We start from the raw sequence: 25,881 nt of genomic DNA on the forward strand, positions 1-25,881 counted from the left end.
TCTAAAACTGAGAAGTCCACCATATTCCAGAAAGTATTAAACTGATCAACCCCTTCTTTCTTATACAGATTCTGAACAGAGTCTGTTACTGCCCGTCTTCAAAACAGTGAAAAAAGAAATACCATGGCTTTGGAGTTTCTTGAGAGTTTGCTTTGAAGAAGCCAAAAAATAATTTCAGTGAAAACAGAACTTTCATTTGGTGAAAATTTCTGTTTATTTGAAAAACTATTAACTGTCAAAAATATGCAATTTACTTACCAGCTCTGTTGTTACAAATTAAGAGTCTTAGTCCTGCAGTGTTTCTCATCACGATAGCAGACTTCTCATTTTTCTGTGACTCCTTGCAGTATTATGAGCGTGGCCTGGTTTTGATTTGGTTTCAGAGCCAGCGTCTATGAATCAGGTCTGCGAATTAAACACAACTGCTTTTTTCTTTTTCCTCTTTTTTTTTTTCCAAGTCAGTATGAGCTGAACATAATACATACTAGAAGAAATAAAGAATTACAATCGGGGTGTGAGGAATTCATTTTTTCCTTTGGAATGGAATCTCAGTATTAAACTACCAGGGAAAAGCCATGAAAGGAATCAGTGGTTTTTCCACCGCTTTGCACATTGTAGAGTCATTTCAACATTGTAATATAGGTGTCAAATGCTAATAAATCAGCTGTCAAATGCTATCAAATACTTACTTTGCACAGGTGTAAATGATCACATAAAATGCAAAGCACCGATCTGACACCAAAAATCTCTGAGTACCGTTTCTGTCTTCACCAGTTTTATAGAACTATTAAAAGAAAGTCCAATAGGGAGTTTATTCCTTGTTATTTAAGTTACTAGCTTTTTTTGGTCTGTTTTCTTACTTACTTATGTGGTTCCCCTCTTCCCCCCTGCTTACCCCCCCCAATTGACACCAAGGGAGAGAATGCAACGATTTATATGGAATTGCTTTGGACCGCTCTATAAGCAAAATATTATGTTTCATAATAATGTTACAAATGATAAAGCATTTTTCCTGCCAAAACATCTCTGTAAGTGCCCCAGCATCATCAACTGATGGCAGCACAGCTCTGGGAATAAACAGACTTTCAGCTAATGGCAGGAATCATCAGGGGAAACACGAAACAGGTATTTCTTCCTGATACAGAGCGAAACATATGATTAAAGTTAAATGCCAAATCCTACTGGCACTGGAGCGAATTAAAGTTTATTTTTCATTCCTGCTTATTCTTTCTTCTCTTTTTAGCTAATTCATCGTGTTTCATTTAATGCCAACGGTTTTTCCTTTCTATTTGGCCACTTTGGTGGAAGGGCAGGACAATTCCTTTAGGCAGGTGCCCTTTTGGTAGTAAGATTAAAGCTTCAGGCAAAGCCCAGATCCTAAAATGAGAACTGTGCAGGCACTCTGTGCCTGTATTTAACCCTCCAGAGTTAGGGGTCAATGTACGATGACCCCAACCACTTCTTTGCCTCTCCAGCAGGACAGCTGCTGGCACAGTCCAAAAGGTGTCTGCACCCTGGTACAATGCTGTGTGTACGTGCGTGTGATATTGTGACACTCAACTGCTTAATGCATAATGTTGACATAAGGCTGTATACTTCAAAAGTGCTCTTAATAACCTTAATAGAAGATGTATTGCATTGCATTGCAATGTTTATTATGAAGGAATTGTAATGCAAACTTTATTATGATGAAACCATGTCTTCACCTAGTAATTCCAAATGACTAAGTTTCTACCCATTCTCTTATTTCAGACTTTCTTGTGAAAAATACATACATCTGTCTCACTGCTGGCTGACTGAAGCACACAATGATTAATTAGAGATGGGCCAATTTTGTATAGTTCATATTGAACTTGCCACTTCTCTGGCTGTTTCGTCTCCGCCATCCCTCCAACCGGCCAAAATTTATTCCAGAATATTGGGCATTTGCTCTGTTACCAGGAGCAGAAGGTATGTATATGGCCTAACCCATCTGAGATGATTGTTGTTTTTGAAGATAATGACCTTGAACGTAGAGGCTGTCCCAGCTGTGTTGGCATAGAGCTGGATTGCTCTTAGAGGAAAGATCTGCAGTTAGTCAGGCAGATACGCTAGCCACAGAATACATATTGGGAAGCTATGGCACTTCTTATAGCTTTGAGAGAGCATGAAGGTGAGCAATGACATTTTAGGGACAGCAAAAACTTCCCCTTTTCCCACAACTAACCCCTCTTGTAGGCAGCCAAAGCAAAGAACTGATAGATGGTGAAAGGGATCTACTGCTCAGTGAAGACGCATTTCAATGTCATTTTTGAAAAAGCAGTGCATACATTTTCACTCTGGAACGCAGAATAATGGGAGTTCTTCTTTATTTTAAAAAATGAGCACCAAAAGAATTTTTTTCCCCTACCTTAGATTACCACACTCCAACGTTCATGCGAAGGATGCTCTATTAAGCTGCCAGTGTAAGCTGGCCAACAGAAGCAGAAATGGATGACGGTCTAATGGAAAGGGAGCAAGCTGCAGCATTTGTGCTGTGAGGACACGGAATTGACTTATTTCAATCGATTTCTTTGATGTACAAATATAAAACTGTAGTAATTCATAATTCATCATTTAAAAAAATACTTTTTTCTCCCCTTCCATCCCAGCTTCAGATCATCAAAGATGCCCTTATTTGCAGACACAACTAAAGTAAAAATGTTTATTAATAGTGATTTTACTAGTGCCTAAACATTTGTAGTATGTATAACAAATGATGATAGCACATGACCTGGCTTTAAAAAACCCTCTGTAAATTCCTTTCCCTCTCCCTCCCTCCTCACCCCAGCAAGGAACAGCAGCGCAGGCAGGATGCTGCGGTACAGCAGCAGGAAGAAGCAGCGGGAAAGTGGGAAGTAAGTCTTTATATCAGTATTGCTGCCAAAGGTAACAGATCCTCAGCCGAGGCTGTGAATTACCACGCTTGTAGTTTAGGGCTAAGGCTGTGCACATGCGCGCACACGCAGGCACAGGAGCAGTTGTGGAGATCAGCTGAGGCCACGAAGGAAATTCGTAACAATTCAGGTTAGCCCACATTTTGTCATGTTACCAAAAATATTCTGTAAATAAATATATTAATGGGCCACTTACTTGTAGATAGCAATTACTTAAACCAGCGTTCAGCTTTTAATGCACAGCCATGCATTTCTAAAGGAGAGTGTTCTCGCGGTGTATTACTATAGATCCAGATTTTAAATTGAGATTGGTCACTATTGATTCTGTTAGAGTTTATTATGATAGCAGTCTGCATTACACAAGATTCATAAAATTGCTGAAATACATCGTCCATTAACTTGCCTGCATTTAGCCAAGATCACCTTGTGTCCAGCTAACACCAACTTCAGTGCCATAATGCCATTTCAAAGGCAATTTACAAACGAGGAGATGCTTTGTAGGAAAGCGGAGCCGTCACAGGGGCAGATGCAGAGGGGCTGCGGGTGCTGCACCCCAACCTCGACAGTGTCCCCCCTCCTCCAGCCTGCAAACCCCCATCCCCAGCCGAGCTTTGGGCAGCCCATACGCTGCATCAGAATGGGGTTTCACTGTCCCTCTGCTCCGCCGCTTTTAGGAGGTGCTGAGGACGTCGGCACAGCCAAAGTCCTGCTCCTCTCAGGCATTTTTATTTGAAAAAAAGAAAAAACCCCAAACCCCAAACCTCAAAGAGGTGATGTCCCTCTTGGGCTACCAGCACTGTAGCCAGCTGGGGCTGTTCAGCTCCCTGCCTCAAATGAGGAGGAGTGCGGTGAAGGCTGAATTGCCTACTGCCCTGCTCTACGCCTGGGCTGGAGGCTACGGGTTCTCCAAAGCCCTCCTGCTGAGGTTGTTCCACTGTTTAAAAGACCAGATGACCAAGGAAGGTGATAACTGTAGCTGAATGTGAATTGTGTCCATGAGAAATTAAAAAAAACCTCAACATCGCCTGTGTTTGCTGTGCTGTACCACCAGGCAGGAATGAGATCATGGGGTTACGCAGCTTTCAGAAATCAGCACGCACTGACCTGTGCTGGACATGGAACCCCAGAGGACAGGGAAGGTTACTTTCCTGCTCTTTATAGCTTGCTTTTACATAGGAAAGACAATTAATTCTTCCCTTAGACTTGTCTTCTCTGAGTAAACAATCCCATCTCCTTCGCCTTTGAATGACAAGATCAGCAGAGACCTAGAAAATATGACATGAAAGCAATTTCCTCATTTTCTTGCCTTTTGTGCTCAGTTGCAGTGCCTGGAACTAGACAAAGTCTACACTGAGGTTTTTTATGCTGCACGGAGGGAAAAAAGAAAAAACCCACATGCGGTGTCAGCCCTAATCCCCGACCGCCTGCGTGTCAGGCAGTCGAAGGACGTACTCTGAACCACAGCGCTGCAGTAGGTGAGTGTTGCCTGGTCTGACTGCCTGGTGGGAAACGGCTCCTCGGCTGTATGATCACCGTCCCACATTTCATACTGCGGCAGTCAGAAACGATGACATACACGTTTTTGGGTCAGTGTAACCCACAGCCAGATCCCTGCGCAGGAGGGTGTCATTTGGAATACTACCGAGAGGAGGATAGGAAGTAAAATGGAAAAAAAAAAAAAAAAATCAAAATCTGTGCTTTTATATGAACTATTCAGCTGCAATTGGCCAAACCTGTTGCTTGTTCTGGCTTCAACATGTTTCTCCAACAGAAAGTGTTAGTTACAAGTGTGCTCCTTAGGCTGAGCTGACACATAAAAGCCTCAGGCTCTTGATTTGTCCATATTTCTCAGGAGCTATCTAGTGAGGGCTTAAGGACAGATTCAGTCTCTGAAGTTTATCAGTTTCCTAAATCTCGTTTGCCAGTACTTTGACATTTAAAACTATTCTGGGAAGGGCAAATTAAAAATCAATGATGTGCTCATCAACCCAGTATCAATGCAGCCTTAAGAAATGTAGATCAGCCATTGAGGAAAAAAGTGCTAAAATAGCCTTTATGGAGACTAAAGAAAAATGCAAAAATGCTACCATTTCAAAGACTGAAATATTTCGTTACTTTAAGTCTTTCTAAAACACATGATACTGGGTAACTCATCAAAGAGCTCTCTTCAAAATCTGCAATTCATAGGAGCGATACCAGAGTTTGGTCAATCAGTCAGAAATGCTGCAGGACTGTTTCAAGTTTCTTTTAAAAACAAGATTTAGATAAAAGGTCCAGCCCTCATTTCAGAGACTCCCAATGGAATAGCAACTAAAATTAATAAATAGTCAAAGGTAGATTTTAAGTTCAGGTGCTGCAGTTGTTTTACTCACACATGAGCTTTTATTAAGAGTGCGGAAGGACTCACAATTCCCAATGCTCCCGTTTCTTTGTATCAGTCAATATTTGATTGTTTGATCAGTGGCAGTGTGATTAATGCAGTTATTAGAATGCTTGCTATAAAAATAATATGGAATAAACCATGTTTGTACATTGGAAGACTACTCTGATAATTAGACTGATCACCTGTAAACAGAGGCCAACACGTTTTCTTGAACTGATACTTGGTTAAGCTAAAATTTCTTTCAGGAACAAAAAAATCAGATTATTCTATTCTGCTGTATTACAGAGCACAGTTTGAAGCTACACTTTGTAAGTTTGCAAAAGTCTCTTAACCAGAAAAAAAAAATCTAGTGATGAAAATAAAAGAAATTTTGAACGCTATACATGTATAGATAGTAGTATACATAACCATAGGAAATATAATCCCCATAGATCTATGTAAAGTTTTTTTTAAGTGACAGTGATTTCATTCAGGGTATGTGTGTGTGTAAACATAAGTATGCGTATATAAACATGAGTTTATAAGTAAATAAGCACTGTGCCTTTGACCCATGAATGAAAGTAAAGACCTAACAGGTGATTACTTAATTCCACTTGACTCAAACCAGCTTTTAGTCACATACTTTGAGAAAGGAATGTTTCACTTGCAAAGTTCAGAATTTGGAACATACAATAATTAGGAAAATGTTTAATACCAACCCACCCCTTTATTAAGTAATTTCTTCAAGTATTTTTAATAGTGCAAAATATTGTTTTGCATTAGTACAGTAACTATGGGAATTCACAGTCAAAAAAAAAAAATCTTAAAAGATTTCCAAAGTCAAACAAAAAATTTTTAATACTGTATTTTTAGCAAGAACATTTTTAACAAAGAATGTGTACTTTAACTTAATATGGTACAACAGAGAAACCATACTTAAAGTTTCCATTATCTAACACTCTACTGCATATTCATTTTTTCATCTTAAAAGACCAAAAGCCAAGCTGAACTGAGCATAAAAAAAAGCATCAATTATAATCCTCATATTACGTCAGCTATTAGGGTTTAGCTCACACTTTTGAATTGGTCATCTAATGAAAGGACAATTTTTACATCATTCTTTTAAAAAATGTACACACATTTCTTTTTAAAACGTAATATATATCGAGTATCTGCTTCAGTAAACAAAGCTTAATTTATAAACACAATCGAAACAGCTCCATGTTGAACAGTTTCAGTGATAAACTGGACTTGTATGATGTACAGCCAGTAAGGACCTTTGTGGCTTAAAATCATTGTGCCATTGCTATACAGTAATAGCTACCTCCTTAGAAAAAAAAAAAAAAAGTTCTTTTTGGGGAGGGAAGGGGGAATAATTCCTGTATGTGCTTAAAAATACTAAAACTCCTTTCTATCTCCAGGGACCTAAAAACGATCTGTTGCAACAGGCTTGGTTTGGTATGGTAAGCTTGTAAAAAGTCTCAATATTTCTTAATACGGCAGTTTTCGATGCAGCAACAGTAAATTGCTTGAAATTGTCCTTCAAGTTTCATGCTACAAATCCTGTTCTTCACACAGTACTGAAGGCATCAAAGGTTGGAAGGGACGTTTTTCATGAACTATATAGTCTTCAAATAGTGGTCATTATACATTTTTCAACAACAGGTGTTTTCTTCAGTACATAATAGTAGGTTTGATGTATGTTCTGTTTTCTGGAGGAAAAAAAGGAGAAGAAAAAAGGTCAATTGCACAGTTACACGATTCATAATTAACTGAAACTTAGGTGGGTTTCCTTATTTGTTTGTGGACTTTGTTTTTCTCGGGCCAAGTTATCAGATGTGCAAGTGATATCAACTATCCACCACGTGGGTACGGTTTGCACAGAAGGAGGCACGGGATGACGAAGCCCTCGAGAGGGGACCGTTACGCAGAGACACGAGCCGGTCTCAGCGCACTGACCGCCTTCTAACCCGGTGGGACAGGTGGGGGCACTCCGCTGGGCTAAAAACCCACCAGCCTTCTTTCCAATGGTGCCTGCCAGCCAGCATCTGCTGAGTAGAGGCTGTAAATACTTTCATTTGGATTTTCTTCCTTTACTGCATTTGCTTTTTAATTGAACACTCATTTTCCTTCTTTTTTTTTTTCCAGAAGGCAGCCTGTGTTGTATTGCATGCCTCCGTTAAGACAGACGGAGTAACATGGCATCAGCTTTACAACATACCATTATTACATGCACAAAACCTTCTAGGGAACAGTGTGTTAAAACAAAATTGCATTGCATTAAAGAATGTAATAGAAGTAAATCAATATCTGTTCTTGGAAAACTGCTCTTTCATTCAGAAACCACCACATTTTTTTAAAAATTGTTTTTCTTTATTTAGGGAAGCAAGTAGAAAGCCACTTATTTCCGTCATAAAAATATTCCTAGTTATAGTACCTATGAACTGTGATTTTTCTCATTAAGCAACTCCTTTAAGCCCAGAGGAAAAATAAATATTAAAACACCCACAGAAACTAAAGCTAACAAGAATCCATATTCTTGTTCATTATACAATGAATCATGAATCCACCCAGCTAAACCCGCAAGTACTGATCCTGAAGATGATAGCAAAATGATAATATCGAGAAGCATTTTGTATAATGTTGACATCTATCCCATTACTGTTTTACATATGCCAATACCGAACACTCATAAGGAAAGAACAAGTATTGACCTGCTAACTGACACTGATCCTTGGAGCAATCTCAAAGTTTGCCACATTTCAATTTCAAAATGCATTTCAGCTATAATATGAGTGATTTATCATTTAGCAGTAGCTGTCAAAGTAACCTCCTAGATAAAACAAAAACATCTGGAACCATAAACAGAGGAGAGCAGTAGCTGAATTTTAATCCAAATCCGACATGTTCACTTCATTAGAAACAGGAAACAGCTAATTAGTAATTGAATGTTTCATGGTTTTAAGGAGGCTCAGACTCTCCAAACAGAGATGATTTAGTATGTATTTTGGATGTAAACAAGAATAAAGATCGGAAGAGCCAGGGACATAACATCTCCGGAGGAACGTCTGGGAGCATGGGAACCTCTGAAGAAGTGACTAAAATTAGTTTCAGGCCTTTGGCTGATTAAAATTATTGTCTTAAACTTAGTGGGGCAAATACTAAAGCCTGGGGAGGGCGTAAGCAGAAATACAAATATTGAACACTGTGGGTTTTGTTTGGCTCTTTTTTTTTGGTTTTCTCCTTTTGGCTATTAGGAAGTTGCACGTGACTTCTTCCCATGGCAGGCTGTAGGTGCTCTAGCCTATACTAAAAAGTTGTACTTCTAAAAAAGATAGCCACTGACAGAATCTGCGCGTCAGCATGCCTGCCCTCCAAAAATCATACCAATAGTCTTTACAGGCAGTCCAAAAGACTGAAATTCTGCCGCAGTGTGCTTCTCGCGAGCCAGTAACACACCAGTTCTGCGTTCTGCGCAGCAGCAGCCAACGCGTTACATGTCCCGGGCATCTCAGGCCCGCACGTCTCCTCTCCGTGAGGGCCTGGGCTCAGCAGCCACGCGTACAAAGGATCTTCTTGCCTGACCACCTACACCGCGTGGGAGTTACGGGTGCGCTCGGTCAATTAGTCCCTGTAATACCAAGGGAAGTCAGCAGAAATCAGGTGTGTAACTTGCTACTGAAACGGCCGCTGGGGGTGGGCTCCGTCTTCTGATACATGTTTGGTATTTGTACAGACAAAGACAGTAAGACGGAGACCACAAACGCACGCACATTTATGGTGCTGCATTTGGTGACATGGACTCTGTCTGCCGAGAGGAGGGGAGGAATCCAGATGTGCATTCAAGGGAAGAGTTGATTTATCAAAGATGGGATCAGTAATATCAGTTTCTTTAATTCTTGGTATCTTTATTGTATTTTAAAAATTATTTTTCAAACTAAGGTAAGAGGTGGTCATCAAGGGTACTGCGGGGTGAGGGACTGACTTCTTTAAACTTTGAAACGGGTTTCAATTTTTCCTTCCTGCTCCCTTTATTTCTCAAGGGAAGCTCAACTGAGGTATCTGGAATACCTGTAAGAGAGAAAGTAAATGCCAAAGCTCAAGCACAGTGCAGCCACCCAGGAGATATTATTGATCAGTAAACAGAAAGTGCACAGTTAAATATTTCCTTTCTTATAAAGCTCTCAATTATTCTCCAGGAATTAAAATACTTTTTTGTTGCTGTGCAATAAACTTAACTCCATGGTATTAACAACGTCATACAGCAACCACCTATGAGGAATTAAAGTGTTAGGAGCATCTGTGCTACCACTTATACGTGAAAGACAATGCGATGCTGTCAAATTCATCTTTCTGAAGAATATTCACCATCCCCTCAGTGTAGCTGACTGCAAGCTACGCACCATTTTACAGCGTTTTACTGTATTATATACAAAGATTTGAATAAATCTGTGTGCAATAAATGTATTCTTTTATTAGGTTTATCCCTTAATCAAATATTCATTTATGTGGGCTTCATTCTATTAAAAAATGAAATTATACAAAGGTGAGCAAAAGCGTAGATTTACAGTAGTTTAAAGCCTAATCTCATTCTCTGGGGGTAATATTGACAATATAAAAACTGTATAAATGATATTCCCTAACACTAAAATATGCTTATGAGCCCCTTGTGCATGTTATACTGCTTTACAACCTACAGCGAAATGCATGACTGGCTTAATAAGCAAGACATTTAGAAAGGATTTTTTTTCTCCTTCACAATGTATAAGACAAGTAAAGATCTCACAATTTCTCAGTGAGACAGAGCCTACGTTAATAATTGTAATTTTCCCTCAGGATGGTGTTGTCTTCCCTGAGTCCAGGGTATACATTCCTCTCTTGCACTCTCTTTTGGCAACAGTATCATCGTTTGTCTTTTTCTTTCAAGGTTTTAATGTGTGTATAAAGGACAAATCCAAAAGCAATAATTATCACCTGCATATTTATTCACTTTTTTTTTTTCTTCCCTTTTTTCAGCCTGTTCAGCATCTCTGAATTTTCTGAATCCTTTGTGAGGCTTTGTTTGTAATATCTTTGTTTTAAGTTAGTAATTCAGCTGTATTTCCATAAAAGTACTTTAAAACAAAACTTCCACGTGTACCCTCAAATACTTGCATAAGGAAATGCACCCCAGTAATGCTGGTGAGCAAATCCAGTCCAGGAGGGGGAGCGACGCAGCCGGCTAGCTGCCATTAACTGACACAGCTACAGCTTGGGATTGTTCAGGTAACTTCAGCACACTGTGCATTGGAGGAGAAAGTCATCGGAGGAAGGAAATCTGGGATCTGCTACATAATAAGAAAACAAGGATAGATTTGTTCTATCAGTAACTGTAAATTATTCATGCAATTTAAAAAATAAACCCCAGCACTACATGCTGCAGGGAATATGGGTAGCAGAGATGAAATAATAAACTGAAAATCCCTCTTTGCCAATTTAGATGAAGGAGGAGTTGGGAGTGCTGCTAAAACAAAGGTTAGGTAGAGCTGAGACGTGGCTGTGTTCCTGCAGAGAGAAGAGCGGCAAGAGGGAAGAGGGCAGCCACGTGCCAGACCGGCGTGCTCTCGGAGGCTTTGCACAACTCCTGCTCGAGGAGTTGAATCAAAGAGTCTCACATGATACCATGAGTGTGCTGGACAGGAGCTGAGCTCTGCACCCTTCCTAGGCTACGTAAACAGTCAGCATTTCAGTTGGATCAAGAGCCAAGCTGAGCTTTGGATGCAGCGACACATGGAAAATACAATGCCGTAACAATAAATCTAATGTACAAAGCTGGGGCTAATTAGTTTGAATCAGTCTCTTATTTTGCAGAAAGAAAAAGAAAAATCAGAGAACAGTTTGCTTCTGCTGGGGACGACATCCCTCAAAAAAAAAAATCTCTTTTCCCTAAACCTCTTAGCTAACAGGAGTGCTGACTGTTGTGGAAGGAAGCTACATCCCGGCACCGGCTAGCGGGGTGAGGACCACAGCAATTACGAAAAATGCAGAAAAGAATCCCTTCACTACCATGAAAAAAAAAGACCTGGACTGCAGCCAGTTCTTATGGTTTTGGGCTCGTCATTCAGCTGAATGACAACAGTGGGTAAAACTGACTTCTTTGCCTCTTCATTAGCTGTCCAGCAAAACTTTTCCCTTCCATTTATCTATCTGTAAATATTTTCCAAACTGAGCAGTGAAAGAGAAAAAATAACACACCATGAGCAGGGCTTGGTTTCCTCTAGACTCAGGGACAAATGTGGACAATAAACGCTGCTCTTGAGAGCAGCAGTACTAATGAAGTTGGTTTGCTTTCTTTTAATCCCCCGCTCTTTCATATCGCCTCTTTTCCACCCCTGCAGATGTGCACTCTCTGATGTTGTCTAACGCTGGCTGAGCTGATGAGCCTCCCTGCGGGGGAGCGGTACCCGACCTCTCCTCCCTGCGCGTCCTCGTTCCCGCAGCAGGCAGGACCCGGCACCCGACCCTTCGGTGCTGCACGCTCCTCCACCTCCTGCATTTGGGCTTCCTTCCCCACTTATTTTGTGCTTAGGACTACCGAGTCGACTCTGTCAAATATTTCCACGCCTATGTTCACAGACCTAAAAACTTGTACGTTAAATAGGATTTCTAATAAGTAACAGTAGCCGAGGACCAGAATATGCTCACTGAATACAAACTATGCAGATGCCGGATTACCACTGTCAGTTTTAGTAGACAGGGAGGTAACGCAGTGGTTGCTGCTTAGGAAATATTCAAGCCTACTGACACTGAATTATTGAATAAATGTTTCAGCCCTTTGTAAGAACAGAAAGGTATGGACCTTCACACTCAACAGTCTCCAGGGGAAACCTCTGCCCACCTTTTTGTTTCCAGTAAATCACAAAATCTCAGCTTCCTCCCTCGTATGTGTGTGTGTACGTGCTTACCGAGAGAGAGATACTCGGAACACCACTGCCTACCAGAAGTAGAAATAACACTGAGACTAAGATCAACGACACTGTTATTTTTAAAGCCCTGCATTTGTATCACCAGCAGGCGAGCCATGTAGTCAGTCAGCGCAGTAATCTCCTGGCTAGTTACTAAAGAGGGCCCTTTTCTCGGTTAGCAGCTAACGAGACGGCTTTCAGCAGCGCGTGGCCGCTGTGTGCACGGATGTGACAGTCTGGTAATTGCACACAAACTTCAAAAGAGTTCTTCTAGAAACACTGCAATATGACACAGCACAAGGTAACTGCTAGAGGTTTAATAAGTCAGAGCATCCAGAGCAGGACACGCACCAGAGACAGAGAACTGCTTGGACAGGAGGAAGAAGAAAAGGCCTAAGATTCAAACGAAGATAGCGAAGATCTCGCTCACAAGGAAAATACCAGCCCTCTGCTTAGTTTAATCTCAAGAGTTTCTAATCACAGGTCTTTTCTTACATAAAATTGCAAGTGCTCGAACATTTTATTCAGTGAAAACAAGACCAAGACAATAGCAGTGTAATTTCCAAGATGTTGAATTTGTCTCTTACAGTTGTAGAGTATTCTGAAATTCCGCAGCATTGTTGGGTTTCAGTGGATTGCAGCATTTGCAGGTATAATTTGATACAGTACCAAAGTTGTTAAACTTCTTTTAAAAACTACCTCTCTCTTTTCTGTCCCCCTTGCGCCCTTTTTACCATAGGCTGGATTTGAAAGCTGGCTGGTTATATCAGAATATTGGAAAAATATAGCCCAGTTTTCTAAATAATAAAAACCAAAATGCATTCCAAACTTCAACAGTCCTTCATCTTTGGCAAACAGATAAAAATAAAAAGTTATTCACGGTAACTGAGAGTTTTTGTGCTAAATCTCTGCCAGGTTATTTCACAAACAAAAGCAGCAGCAGCAGCCGCCCAGGGTCACCCTCCTGTTGCAGGTACAGTGAACCACGTTTCCTTTGAACCATGTTTTCACCTCAGGAAAGTCTGTCTGCTATGCCGCTGCCTCCTTCTTGAAATTTAGAGTCTTTTATTTTTTGTAAATTGTTATCATCAAGTATTATGGTAACATCTATTTTTTAAAATTTTAAGATAACATTGCTTTGCTGATTGTTCCAATATCCCCTAACAATGAAATATAGTAATACAAAAGTTAACTAAGGTATAAACATGCAAAAGGAGAAGTCTCCCTGCGATCATAAAATGATGTTATTTTCTGTTCAGCAGTTCATGTTACTGCTGTTCATGCTAATTAATTAAAGGAGCTGTTGCTGTAATGTGCAAACAGGGAATCTGAGAAACTGAGAGGGCTTTTAGGTCTCGGAGTGAAGTTAAGTCAATCTGGGCGCGGGCAATCAAATGTAATGAAATCACTTGTCAGTGCTAAGCTTGCAAAAACTGTGAAGTTTGACTAGGGAGTAAAAGGATTATAATTAGATTTCCAATAGGATAATAACTAAATGGCAGAAAGCAGTAAAGAGAAAATATTACTTTGTTAGCTAATGGTGCTGCTGTTCGGTTTTAGTTTTTATCAGCACACTTGTAGTTGTGCTAATTTAATTTGCTTTTATCAGCAAAAATGCACTACTCGAATGGTACTTGAATGTCATTTGCAAAAATCATTGATCTGAAGGTGCACTTAATGACACCCAGTATGTTTATTTTATGTGAAACGGAGATTGGTTGATAAAATGGTTGATGCACTATCTTGCTGGCCCACAAGTGAGTTATGGAAGCAAGGCCAGAAGGGTATCTGTGTGCATGCATCACCCTCTCCTGCACCGCTCAACTATGCAGGGGCCTTCACGACTCCAGCAACTCTTACTTTTCCATTTTGTCAGCTGAAAAGCTTCTCTCAGTTCAAGCTATGCTGGACTAGAAGATCACGTATACAGAGGATGGAGGTATTAGACTGTAAGGTTCAAAAAAGTTTTAAGTCTCGTCTGCACAAAATTTCCGTTCCATTAATATACAAAGCATAGAGAAAATGAGTCAACTAAATGGAAAAGATTTACAGTGCGGATCAGAATCCCAGTATATGAACAGCTTGTGTTAATAAAATAATTTTAAGAAATGAGCATAAAATATGATATGACTTAATCACTGTGAAAGGTGGCTGCGTAGTATTTTTGTAATTTTCCTTTAAACCATCTTAAGGAGATACTGGCAGTGAAACTAATTGAATTTCAAAGGAAAGGCGCTGTGTGAATGATAGATTTCTGTCCAGCAGAGCTATTGACAACAGAAAAAGAAAGGTCTGCATTGATGCTAAAGCTTTTTTCTGTGCAATAGAGAAAGATTTTGGAAGCTTGGAAACAGCTTTGTATTAGGGACATGTGTTTTGACCCTTCCTCCTCCCAGGGCCCAAAAAACAAAGGCAGCAAATGAAGGGGGCAATGAGGGAGTGTGCTCAAATTGTTAAAGACGGCAGTGCAATAGTAGCTGTCAAGTACAAAAATTGTAATCAAAGGAAAAAAGAATAAAAAGATATTACAGTATCAGCATAAATAAAAATGAAAGAGATAGTGCCACAGGACAGAAACACTTTGAAATCTAAACAAGCTCTATAAAGAGCTCTTCAGAAACCTTTTTATCGGCTGAGAGTCCTTAGTGAAAAAGTGGCTAAACTCATCACACGTTTACGTATGAACAGGATTACTGCACCGGAACTGTCACAGAAGTCAGCGTACACTGTCATTCGTTACTGTGGTGAAGACAAGAGATGCTTTGCCATTGAGGAGTATAGGACAGGTTTAAAACTCCTATTGCGCAAGTCATGTTCTGCTTTCACAGAGGGCCACCAAGCTCAGAAATACTGAACGTTAGTGGATATCCAGTTCTCCCTTTCTTCAGGCTTTTAACCTGAACAAAAACTTCAAGATCCAAACCCTGTTAAAACCAAAGACTGAAGTAGTTGGGATCAGATTAGAAAAAAAACAAACCCACAACCCAAAAACCAACCTGAAATAAAAATCATAAAATCACGAGGTTTTATTGTATATCAATAGCCTATAGGAAGTACAAGAAAGTTCTCTTAATTCCTTCTGCTAAGTAAACGGTTGGAAGTGGCTATGCATCACCTTCCCCACAGTTATTTGTAATCATTTTTCATGGGAAGACTCATTTGAGCCAACTGTAACTTTTTTTCTTCAATTGAAAATTGAAATCAACTTTTTTTTTTACTAGATTGTGTCCAGATTCACCTTTGACTCTCAGAATCTTTTTGGAAGAGCACTGAGCACTCATCTCAGCAGGTATCATAAATAGATCAGAACCATTAAGAATATTTTGCTTGTCAAATTTAAATATGTGTGTCCCAAGTGCTTATCCTATATTTTGACTGTTTCTGGCAGTAATGATGTTCCAATTGCAATATTTAGAGCACAACTCTAATCATATGTGTACATATATATATACACACACATATGTTATATGCATATATCTGCATTACAATAAGGTTGTGATTCTCCTTCTATGTAATACATAGCATATGAACCTAAAATCACAAAAAAGAGACAGCAGTAAAAATATTTGAAAGCTTTCCTGTATAGATGACAGATGGACGACAGATGCATACCAGAGGTATGCAAAGTCAAGCCTTTAACAGTTGAGAAATGCTAGAAGTTATGTTTGTATCTATAACTGTACTGCAGTCCCTCTTCTGTCTACACAGAAGGGGACTGTCTTTAGTTACTTCAACACACATTATTTTTTGCACATTACCGTTACATGATTCAGTAGAAAGGGTGGAAGTGCTCTAAGAAGCAGCAGTTACATTGAAAGAGGCAGCTGTCTCCAAGCTGCTATAGCAGCCAGCGCAGAGCTGAATGGTGTGTAATGAATACAGCACAGGGTTGAAGGCAGAATAAGGTTGGTTTTATAGAAAACCAACATTACAAAACTGGACTTTCTCCAAAGTCAAGAGAATTTCTGTGGTCAGATTGCTCAGATCAAATTTTACCACAGGTGACCATAGATTTTCTGCATGTCTCAAACAGGCTTCCAGTGGTAATGGATACAATCCTTAAGATCTCTGTATCTCGGCTCCCCTGAATGATGATTACACAACTCCCTTACTTCACACGCCTATAGTCAGAATGCATTTATTATTCTTTGGGAAGCACTCAGACAATATATGCATGTTCTGTATTTACAAACAGTCACTGAACAGGGAGGAAAATGGAGCACTATACGATTGCTCATAACATGAACATGACTTTCTTTTTCCACCTACAGTTTATGTATTTTTTGAAAACACCTATGATCTTGATAGCTAGGTAACAATCAGAGGTAAAACATTTAAAAAAGATAAATCATATGTAAAATCACTTTTGAACTAAGCGCATATATCTCATAGCTAAATATGAGTTTCCCATGCCTCTATTTAAACAAATTTAATTTCTGGTCTTGTAAAGTAGTGATCTTTCAAAGGTTTTCTTTATTGAGCACAAAACCTAAATGAAGTTGTGTAATTTACATTTATCTTAAAGCAGAAAACAGAGACAAAAACTATTCTGCATTTCATTTAATTTTTAATATGGCTCATGGTGAACATGTATGTGATGGGATGCGGAACATACTGCACCTTGCATTGCTGCACTGTCATGTTGGGTTCCGTTGTGTTCTATTTCCATATCTGGGATTCCAGCATCTGAAAGATGTGACACTGAAGATTAATGCATTCCCCTTCGCCCTTCTCTCATGCATCTTTAGAAAAATATTTATAGCAAACTAGGGTGATCTCCAAGTTACACGGTCTTGCATAAAACATTTGGTCTTCATGGAATTTTCAGTAGTAAATTGTTTCCCAAATGTGCAAACATTACTGGTCTCACAGTGAATTATTTTTAACGGGCTTCACATTTGTCTGACAATCAGATAATAACCAACACATGATATTAATATGTCTGGAAAATTCTCTTGGAGAATGAGGGCATCTGACATATGAAAAATAAAAGTCGAAATTAAACTGTGGTAGTATTAAACTACATTGACTCTCCTGGCCATATACCTGCAAAAGTACAGAATTAAAGACTATAGCCAATGCCAGTCAACACGTTTGTGTGTATCCGTTGGTATGAGTGCATGTTACAGGTAAGGACTGTGCAAATTCCATTTAGAAGACTCAGGTCAGGATGTTGTAAGCATGCACCCAAAGCAAAATGACGTATGTGGTATGTGAAACGTTTCCAGATTTCTGAGAAGAGCCTTCCAAAATGGATTGTGCTCTTTTTTCCAAGTTGAGAAAGTCTCTCATAATGATATGCACTTTTGAACTATTTAATTTCATATTGATAATACCTCTGTATGCACAGTCCTTTGGGGTGGGGGCGGGGGCTCAAACACCCCAGGGTGTTATGATAACAGATGCCATTATCCACCTTGTGCCAACAAGGATTAGCATGAAGGGTATGTGATTTGAATCTATGGCACCTCAAATCCTGGAGAAACATCTGCTTCCCTTGTAACACAGCACTTAGAAATTACAGCAAGAAAAAAACCCACACCTGAAAGGGAGCTGCATATACAGTTTTGAAGTTTTTCTGTGTAGAAGCCTGTTCTGGACTTTCTCAAACAGAGAATAACTGTACTGTTGCTTTCTTCCTCAGATCACTTTAGTTGGAGTGTCAGTATCTATCGCAAAGGTGACATTTTGCTGGTCACCCTACAGCCTAACCAAACTCTGTGTCAAAGCAGGGCAACCCATTAAAGTATAGTCCATACACAGAAGAGTAATATGAGTAATATGTCAGTAATATACGTGTAAATGAAATATATGTGATGTATGCATATGCAGCCCTACAAATATATACGATCAAATAAATAATATTTTCACGTACACAATTTTTTCATATAAAATTACAAGTGACTGCTATCACATAGAGTTTCCCTTATTCAGATTCCCGTTTTGAAGGGAAGTTCATGGTACTAGTCTGTTAATCTAAACAGGTTCTTTCTTTTCAAACCTCCTAGAGTACATGTTGTGTATACGTAAAATGACAAAGTCATCTGTAACTAATAACAGCATCTGTTAAATGAGACAGACTGTCAGAGTTAAATTAAAAATATTCAGAATAGCCCTTCACATTTTGTTGTCATAAAATTGTACCTGCAATTAAATTGTGGATTAAGATGCTAATGAGCTACCTGATTTGCATGTGCAATCAGATTAGCATGTAAATATCAGCTTCTTGCAGGCACTAACATATATATGACTACCTGAGTGCGCCTGCAAATCAAAACGTTAGCAGCCAGGCCCACAATAGCAGATGTAAAGATCTGTTAATCACATTGCTGGCACGTTGGTACCCTTTAATTTGTGGCTTCCAGAACTGCTGAGTACTCCTAACTGTCGTGCAAGCGGCAGGTGCTTACCAGCGATGGCAGAATCTGGGTGAATGACCTTACAGAACATAAGGATTTTAGGTTTTTTCTGACATTCATCTCAAGGTGCTGGCTATGTCTGTGGGATCCAATCTGGGCATTTTTCTGATCCAGTGGAGGTGGTGGAAAAGGTTTCTGCTGGCTCTGTCCACCCACTCTCCCCTGGGTCATTGTCCCTTACCACGGCGCAACTGCAAGCTGTATATCCATGTCTGAATCACCACCGTTCACTGTCAGTACATCAGAAACGCCAGCCAGTTCCTGGTTGCAGTGATATGCTGGACTATAAAACCCAGCAGATGAGAATGCCTCTGAAAGATGTTGCTCTCGTACTTAAAGAGTTTATATCTCTTAGGTGCTCTAGATAAATCACAACTCGCAGTCCATTGCAGAGTGTTGCAGTGGCAGTTCACGTAGACAGGCTTGCCCTAACTTTAAAAAACAGTTTGGGTAGCCCTCACGACTGAGAACTCAAGACAAGCTAAAGTCATTATTTGTACTCAGCAGTTCAGGCCGTTTTTGCAGTCTGCTTATGTTATTATGGCTCGGTTGCCAGCAGTGCCCGAAGCAGGCAGCACAAAGTTAATGTAAAGACTACATGACACACGAACGCAGCAGAGACTGAATGTAACTCTGATTCATGAGCCTCTGCAGAGACTTCGGGGTAGGGACGCACAGACTGAACCTTAGCTACGGAACCTGAAATGAATTAAAACTCAACTAGGTTCAGTCTTAAAAGATTCAAACCAAAGCTCTAAACTTTGGCCAGAACCACATTAAGCAAGAGAGGCAAATCCTCCCACTACCCAAAAACATAATCACCCTGTTAGGAGATTAACTGATTTGTTTTTGTTTCACAAGAATATTTGGGAAGTATTCAAAACCTAGTCAGCTCTGAAAGCTGATACATATTTAACAAACTTCATAGGTCCTGAGGCTGAGCAAACTTCAGCCAAACGGCTTTTAAAATGAAGCTCAGCAGTTCTAAAAACGAATCTGCTGGGAGAGGAGAGTTCAGAGAACCTTATAGGAACCAAATTTCACATTGTCTTAGCTGGCACTGTAACAGATTTCTCTGGTAATATATTCAGCATTTCTTGTCATGTCTGTGTAAACCGCTCTGTCTGTTTCTCTAGTTGCAGACTTATTTTTTTAATTCGTGACCCAGAGCACATGGCCTGAAATAGATTTTTTTATTATTTCAGGAAAGGATTGTGGCTTTTTATTCTGGAATTTGCTTTGTGCATCATCTTACTTTTTTTCACTCAAACATCATTTTAAGCTAACTGTGAAAGGCCAACTAAGACATTACCATTTAACATCCTGAGACCGTCACCTGATGTGGCCTGTTTAAGTGCCTGTTCCACTTGTTCTCTTCTCTTTGATTCAAATTCCAAAGCCTCCTGCAATTTTCTCTTTGCCTTTTTTTCTTTCTTCAAGCGTTTCTGAATTGTTGCTGAAATGTAAATATATTGTAAGAGTAGCTGTTAAAGCACAATTAATATATAATGGAGACAGTAAATGAGTTTATGTTCAATGTCCAAGGGCCCAGTTCTAGCTCGAGAAAAAAAAAAAAAATGCTGGCATGAATCTGATATAAAACCAAAAAAACCCCCGAGCCATATCCTGCAGTGAAACAACGAACAATCTGAAAGGGCTTTAGATCTTGTTGAAGATCTTAAATCTTATTCTCACCCTGGAAGAGCCCCATGGATTTAAGTCTCCTGACCAGAACCTAAGAGTCTCGGAGCCAGCCCGGTGGTTCCTGTTACACGGACCTCACCAATTGGGACTAAATTCCAGCTACAGTTCTGCAGAGTTCAGATGAACAGATCATTGGCTTAAACTAATTTCTAGCAACAGCAGCAATGTACATCCTCGGAATTAAATAAATCTCTCTTCATTCTAACCTTTTCCCTTGATGCTGAGAATTATATTGTACCCTCCTCCTCCTGTAGTTTTATCTAGAAAGATAATCCAAACACACTGGTTATGTCTTTCCTGACCACTCTTCATGGATGGAGGAAGTTTTCTGAATGTGTCAGAGATTTGGTTTTAGTTATGTTTCCTAACAGTAAAAGGAAATGAAATTTATTTCTGCAGGCAAACTGTCTGTGTGCAGTGTTGGAGAATCTGAAATGTCAGTACCAATGGTGTAGAGAGTGAAATCCCATGGAATTAGGTGGCAATTTTTTTGTTAAAAATGGAGCAGCAGTTGGGTTAATTTTGAAGCAGAATAACAAGAACCACCACCCAAGATAGAAGCCAGGCGTAAGGCTATTGAGAAGATGGGTTAAGTGGGTACACACTCAGATGAAAGATCAAATGCGTAGAGAAGGGGTATGTACTGAGTAACGTTGAGTACATTCGCACTTCATCACTAGTGGGAGAAAAAAAAAGGAGGGAAAGGGAGAGAAAGGAGAGAAACAAAAAAGCATTGGGTATATGTTGAGAATCTCAGAGAGAAATTAAAAGGCAACTTCCCAGGTAGAAAGCAGGTTGAAAACAAGCTTGCAACACTGGTAAGTAAATCAAGTATATTCTCTTCATTAGCAATTTCTCCTTCTGACTGAAGCACTCCATGAAACGCTGTATTGGCTGTTTGGACTTAGAAGAGGTAACAATGCAATAATACAGTGCTCCTCTACAGCTTTGTGTTAGATCTCAATGCACTTTACAGTCATCTTCGCTCTTTTTACAGACAGAAAGCAGAAACAGTGCCTTGACAAAGATCATCCACAGGCCATTGGTACAGCCACGTAAGAGTTGGCAGAAAACAGAAGTATTCCTGACTAATCTTAGTCTTAAACCTAACTGTACATAAAGTTAAAACTATAACTACAGAATTGTACAGTATTAATTGTAGCCAGGTGATCAATATCTTCACTGAGAACTGCTGACAGAGGCTACGACTGTATTTCCTCACCTATGTAAATTCAAGCAATAAACTGCACCTTTTAAGCCTTTTCCTTTTCAAACCCTGGATCTTAATCCCATATTTAACCTTATTTTTCATCAGCACCAGGTTATCATTACTTGGGCCAGAACTCCATCTAAAATACCTACCTCTGCCAACAACAACCCTTCCTGTGCTCCTGCTGGCTAACAGACTGTCCTTATTATCCTTATTAAACTATCTTTAATGGGCTCTTACACTTGTTTTTTCACCAGTGCTGCAAGAACACTCTCTTGTGTCTCTTCTTTGTATGACCTGCACCTCCCTTCCCTGGTTTAAACTGCTTGGTAGGATCTCTACAGGCCCATCACCACACTTCTGCTGAGCGTATCCTCCAGCCAGAAAATACGCTCCTTCTGGGCACAGCTCTTGTTCCAGGAAATCTGCAGTCAGCTGGCATGTCTGATTGGCATGAGGAAGATTAGTTGGACTGGAGGCTGATGCCCACGTACTTTCTCAGAAGCAGCAGGAGAACATTTTTAGCAGGCTCTGAAAGGGGTCAGAGACCACTTCCACAGCATACCCCAGCTCATCGGAAAGTGCTGCATTTCTACAACCCAGCGCAGCCTGTGCAGAGGATGGAAGAATGCTTTTGCACTGTGCTGCTTCAGTTCACGTGTGTAGTCAAACTCCACAGAGCAGTACTTAGTCCCGTGGATTCGTTACGGAATCAAACATATGGAGAAGTGATGGCACTAGAAAAGGCAGGTAAAACTAAAAGACTAAAAAGAAATTGAGCTTAAAACATAAATGCCCTTTTAAAATTACCATCTATTTTAGAGTCAGGTTTGCTAGCGTGTACACTCTGACAAATATTGCTCACAAGTATTGTTAAAATGAAAGTTGAATTTATACAAGCAGTATTTTGCAATCCATTTTATTTAGTTGCTTCTCCTCTATGTTAGATACCTGTGAATTTCAAATCACAAAATATTGTTAGAAAATTTACTAAAAAATCTGAAAAATTTCTGGGAGAATCCACAGTATTTACATAACGTTTTGTGACCACTTGTTCATCTGAATCTTTATTGACTTTTAGACATCTTTCTGGATTTGTGAATGCTCCAGTCAGGGGAAAAAAAGAAGGATACCATTACATGGGAAATTTCTGAGAGACTTAATATTAATGTCAAAATGTGATCTGCAGAACGTAACTTTGGAAAATTGAGCAATCCATGTGAAAAAGCCTATCTCTGACTTTCTATAATAATAAAGATGTGCATGTGGCGATGACGTGAAAGACAAACAAGTCTGAGGATATTGATTATTGGTGAAATTCTCTTTTGAGCCAGAAGCCAACAAAGCTTGTGAATGGCTTAAGGCTTTTGTTGACTTAAATGTGACTCAGGATGTGCATAGTATGCTGTTTGCCTACAGGGAGATAAGTTTTGTTTTATAAAAATACACCAGTCTCATCCACACTGCGACTGGGGTGATGCAGCAGTTCTGAACACCCACTGCAATTTAACAACTTCAATAGTATTTACTGACCCTTCACAACTTGACTTAGAAGTGCTGCTCTTTGTTGCCTCTCACCGAGACTTGGCGCTGCAGACAGCCCTGTTCTACACACCTAATTTCAATTCGAAATGCACAGGAAGGTAGTACTTGGCACCTACATTTTTGGTCTTATCTAGTTTTATCTTTCTGATTTCATGGATGTAATCTAGAAGTAGCTTTTGGCACATAAAGTACTATTCCTCTCCTTCAGATGCAGATTTGAATTTTAAAAAGAATACTGCCTTCTTTGCAATATCACAGCGAAAAATTCAGATTTACCAATTTAATTGGCTATTATTATCAAAAGCTTCTAAACAGTCATGGTTTTGTCTTAGAAGGCCCCATATGGGGAGTGCTATTGTATCTCACTCTTCTGATGGAAAAAAAAAAATTATCTACGTTATTTGCTTCAGATCTTGCACTTGGGTAGACAATTTCTCATAGTTCCATCTATTTTGTTGCACTGAAGTTAACTATGAGAAAAACTAGCTGACTAGCACCTAAACTACAGAAATGTGGGCTAGATAAGTAGTAATGAAAAAAATCACCTAAATAGCCAAATTACGGACATACTATCTTTCTCACAGTAAGACTGATTCTCAATGCTTGGAGAATAATAGCAGAAAACAAAAGAAATTAAAGCTGTCAAATGAAGAAATCGGGCTGGGAATACACAGGTGGAGTGGTAATAATACATGTGAAAGCCATGAAACCGAATCAGCTTTCCTCCACAGAACCTGCCAAAACTCTCTGCAGCCAGTTACCCTCCAGGAAATAATCCTTCAGTCACTGTTCTGTCTGCCTACGGAAAAGTGTGCTTCATTCTGTTTTTATTAAATTTAAATCTTTCATTACCAGTGCTAGTCCACTGCTGCATTACACTGAAGTATGAATGTCAGTTAACTCCGAGTCCTCAATAGCTCCAGCTGGAAATGCCAAAGGGTTATACATTTAATAGATATCTAAACTCCATTTTTCATTCACTCACCTCTGCTTTGCAGCTCAGCTGTGAGTTGCCTTTCCAAGCTCTCTCTTAGTTCTCTCTCTCTACAAAGCTCCATCTTTAACTCTTTCTTTTCCTGCTGTATCTGCTTTTCCTGGACTCTTGCATTGTCCACAGCCACCTTCAGCAGGCCCTAAAACACACACAAATGTAAGATCTGAAAATACCATTTTCTTTCAGCAGTGACAAAATTCATCCATTTGTTTCTTTTACACCCTCCAGGAAAACAGAAAAATTAAAAGCAGGAACCTATAGAGGTGGAATGCAACTGGGCATCTGAAGTAGCTAAATGTTATGTATGCACAATTTTGTGGCATGGAATCATTCGGTATAGCTTTTGCTAATTCATCCTACTGATGTGGTTTATTACAAACGGAGTGCCATATCATTGCTGACCTCGATCAACTGCAGGGAAAAGCAAAGGAGGAATAATGAGACTGGTGAATTTTAATATGACCATTATTGCCAACTATTAAGTCAAACAGACAATGTACGAAACCCTTTCACGATCGATAATGCCAGATAGTGGAAACCTAAGCATTACATTAAATAAAAGAAATTAGAATTGCAGATATAAAATAGTTTCTGAAACTTTTTAAAGAGATTGAAAAAGAAACACATTTTATCTATCATGACATAGCCTGGGCCTATAGAAAATAATTTACCTGAATGTTGGTTAATAGTGTTTCTACTGATGAAAGACCATCAGCAAAAAGAAATGGCGCCGGAAATCCAGGAGGCAAGGCCTGTCCAGCCAGTTGGACTTTATCTAAGGTTGGTTTCATTATTGGAATGGCAATTTGGACCTCTTCTGTAAAGATAGGTTTAAAAGCAACATCAGAAAGCATTGGAAATATAGGTAGAAGTAATTTCTAGAAACTAGCATTCCGTTTACCTGGAAGTCAAAATACAAGCACATTAGTAAAATTGACATTGTTTCAGTCTTTGGGCAGCTGTAACTGTTGCTAAGGTAAGTTTGCAAAATAGTACAGAACAATAATAAATATACTGAAGCCTATAATGCAGCTGTAAGAGTATAGACTATTATATCTCAAATTCTACAGAATTATAACAGTATTACGCAGTTCATTAAACCCGAATGTCCTTTCTTCATTCTATCGTGTTTGCCATTCTGTGATGTGCGTTTTTTGTTGCTATAACCTTGACAAAATTCTAATCAAGAAATGTATCGCTTCTCTTTACTCCTTTAACATTACCCTTCCCATACTCAGCAGTAAATAATCTCCACTGAGTCATCCCCTCCTGCTTAGCTAGCACCAACGCCACATTGTCAGTAAAGTGTCAGTGCAGGTTTTCTTAACGAGTACCTTGCTACCGTCAGCCTTTCTAGTCACGGGCAGTGGCCAAAAATGCTTTGCTGAGTTATCTCTACCGAAGGTATGAGGAGAGCTGGGTGGCTGGGGGTCTCGGGAGCGGCCGGGGAGGAGAGGGTGCTCCGGCACAGGCCTCGCTCCTGCGATTTACTGCGCAGAACTAGATTGATGCATCTCTTACAAATTGGAGAATCGGGACCTGGTAGCTTCCCCTTCACTCGTTGTTTCAAATAGATCATGTTGTTATAGATCAAGCTGTGCAGAGACAGCAGACACGTGTATCCGGAAAGAAACAACAACATTAGTAATTATTTTTCAAAAATCCTTTAAATTTTGTCATGAATCAGTACTATCACCAATGAACTCACATTTTTGAATAGGATAATTTGAACATATTTTAGGATAGTAAGTGTACCACCTTCTCTCAGATCCCTATGAGTACTTCTTC

The 25,881-nt window shown here is 39.6% G+C and overlaps 1 protein-coding gene and 1 long non-coding RNA gene across 6 annotated transcripts in view; one reads left to right on the forward strand and one right to left on the reverse strand.

Moving 5' to 3' along the window:
• The first annotated feature begins 1,758 nt into the window (after positions 1-1,758).
• LOC128153721 (uncharacterized) lies at positions 1,759-11,186 on the forward strand. Of its 2 annotated transcripts, none has more exons than XR_008239074.1 (4): positions 1,759-1,950; positions 4,235-4,390; positions 8,671-8,940; positions 10,294-11,186. It is a non-coding gene; the product is annotated as an uncharacterized LOC128153721 (long non-coding RNA). The 2 variants fall into 2 exon arrangements; XR_008239075.1 differs by lacking the exon at positions 1,759-1,950 and adding an exon at positions 2,779-3,045.
• The window catches only part of DACH2 (dachshund family transcription factor 2), a 314,287-nt gene continuing 294,514 nt past the window's right edge, over positions 6,109-25,881 (reverse strand). The window contains exons 8-12 of one of the 4 annotated variants that reach the window (XM_052813355.1): positions 24,765-24,910; positions 24,085-24,232; positions 19,977-20,096; positions 16,842-16,907; positions 6,109-9,348 (exon numbers count right to left, since the gene is read on the reverse strand). In XM_052813355.1, coding sequence (XP_052669315.1) covers positions 9,215-9,348; positions 16,842-16,907; positions 19,977-20,096; positions 24,085-24,232; positions 24,765-24,910 — 614 coding nt within the window. In that variant the 3' untranslated portion in view covers positions 6,109-9,214. Of the gene's footprint in view, positions 9,349-16,841; positions 16,908-19,952; positions 20,097-24,084; positions 24,233-24,764; positions 24,911-25,881 lie in introns of all 4 variants that reach the window. The other 3 variants (XM_052813357.1, XM_052813354.1, XM_052813356.1) reach the window with 3 other exon arrangements.

Source organism: Harpia harpyja, chromosome 18 (assembly GCF_026419915.1).
Source record: "Harpia harpyja isolate bHarHar1 chromosome 18, bHarHar1 primary haplotype, whole genome shotgun sequence".
NCBI lineage: Eukaryota > Metazoa > Chordata > Aves > Accipitriformes > Accipitridae > Harpia > Harpia harpyja.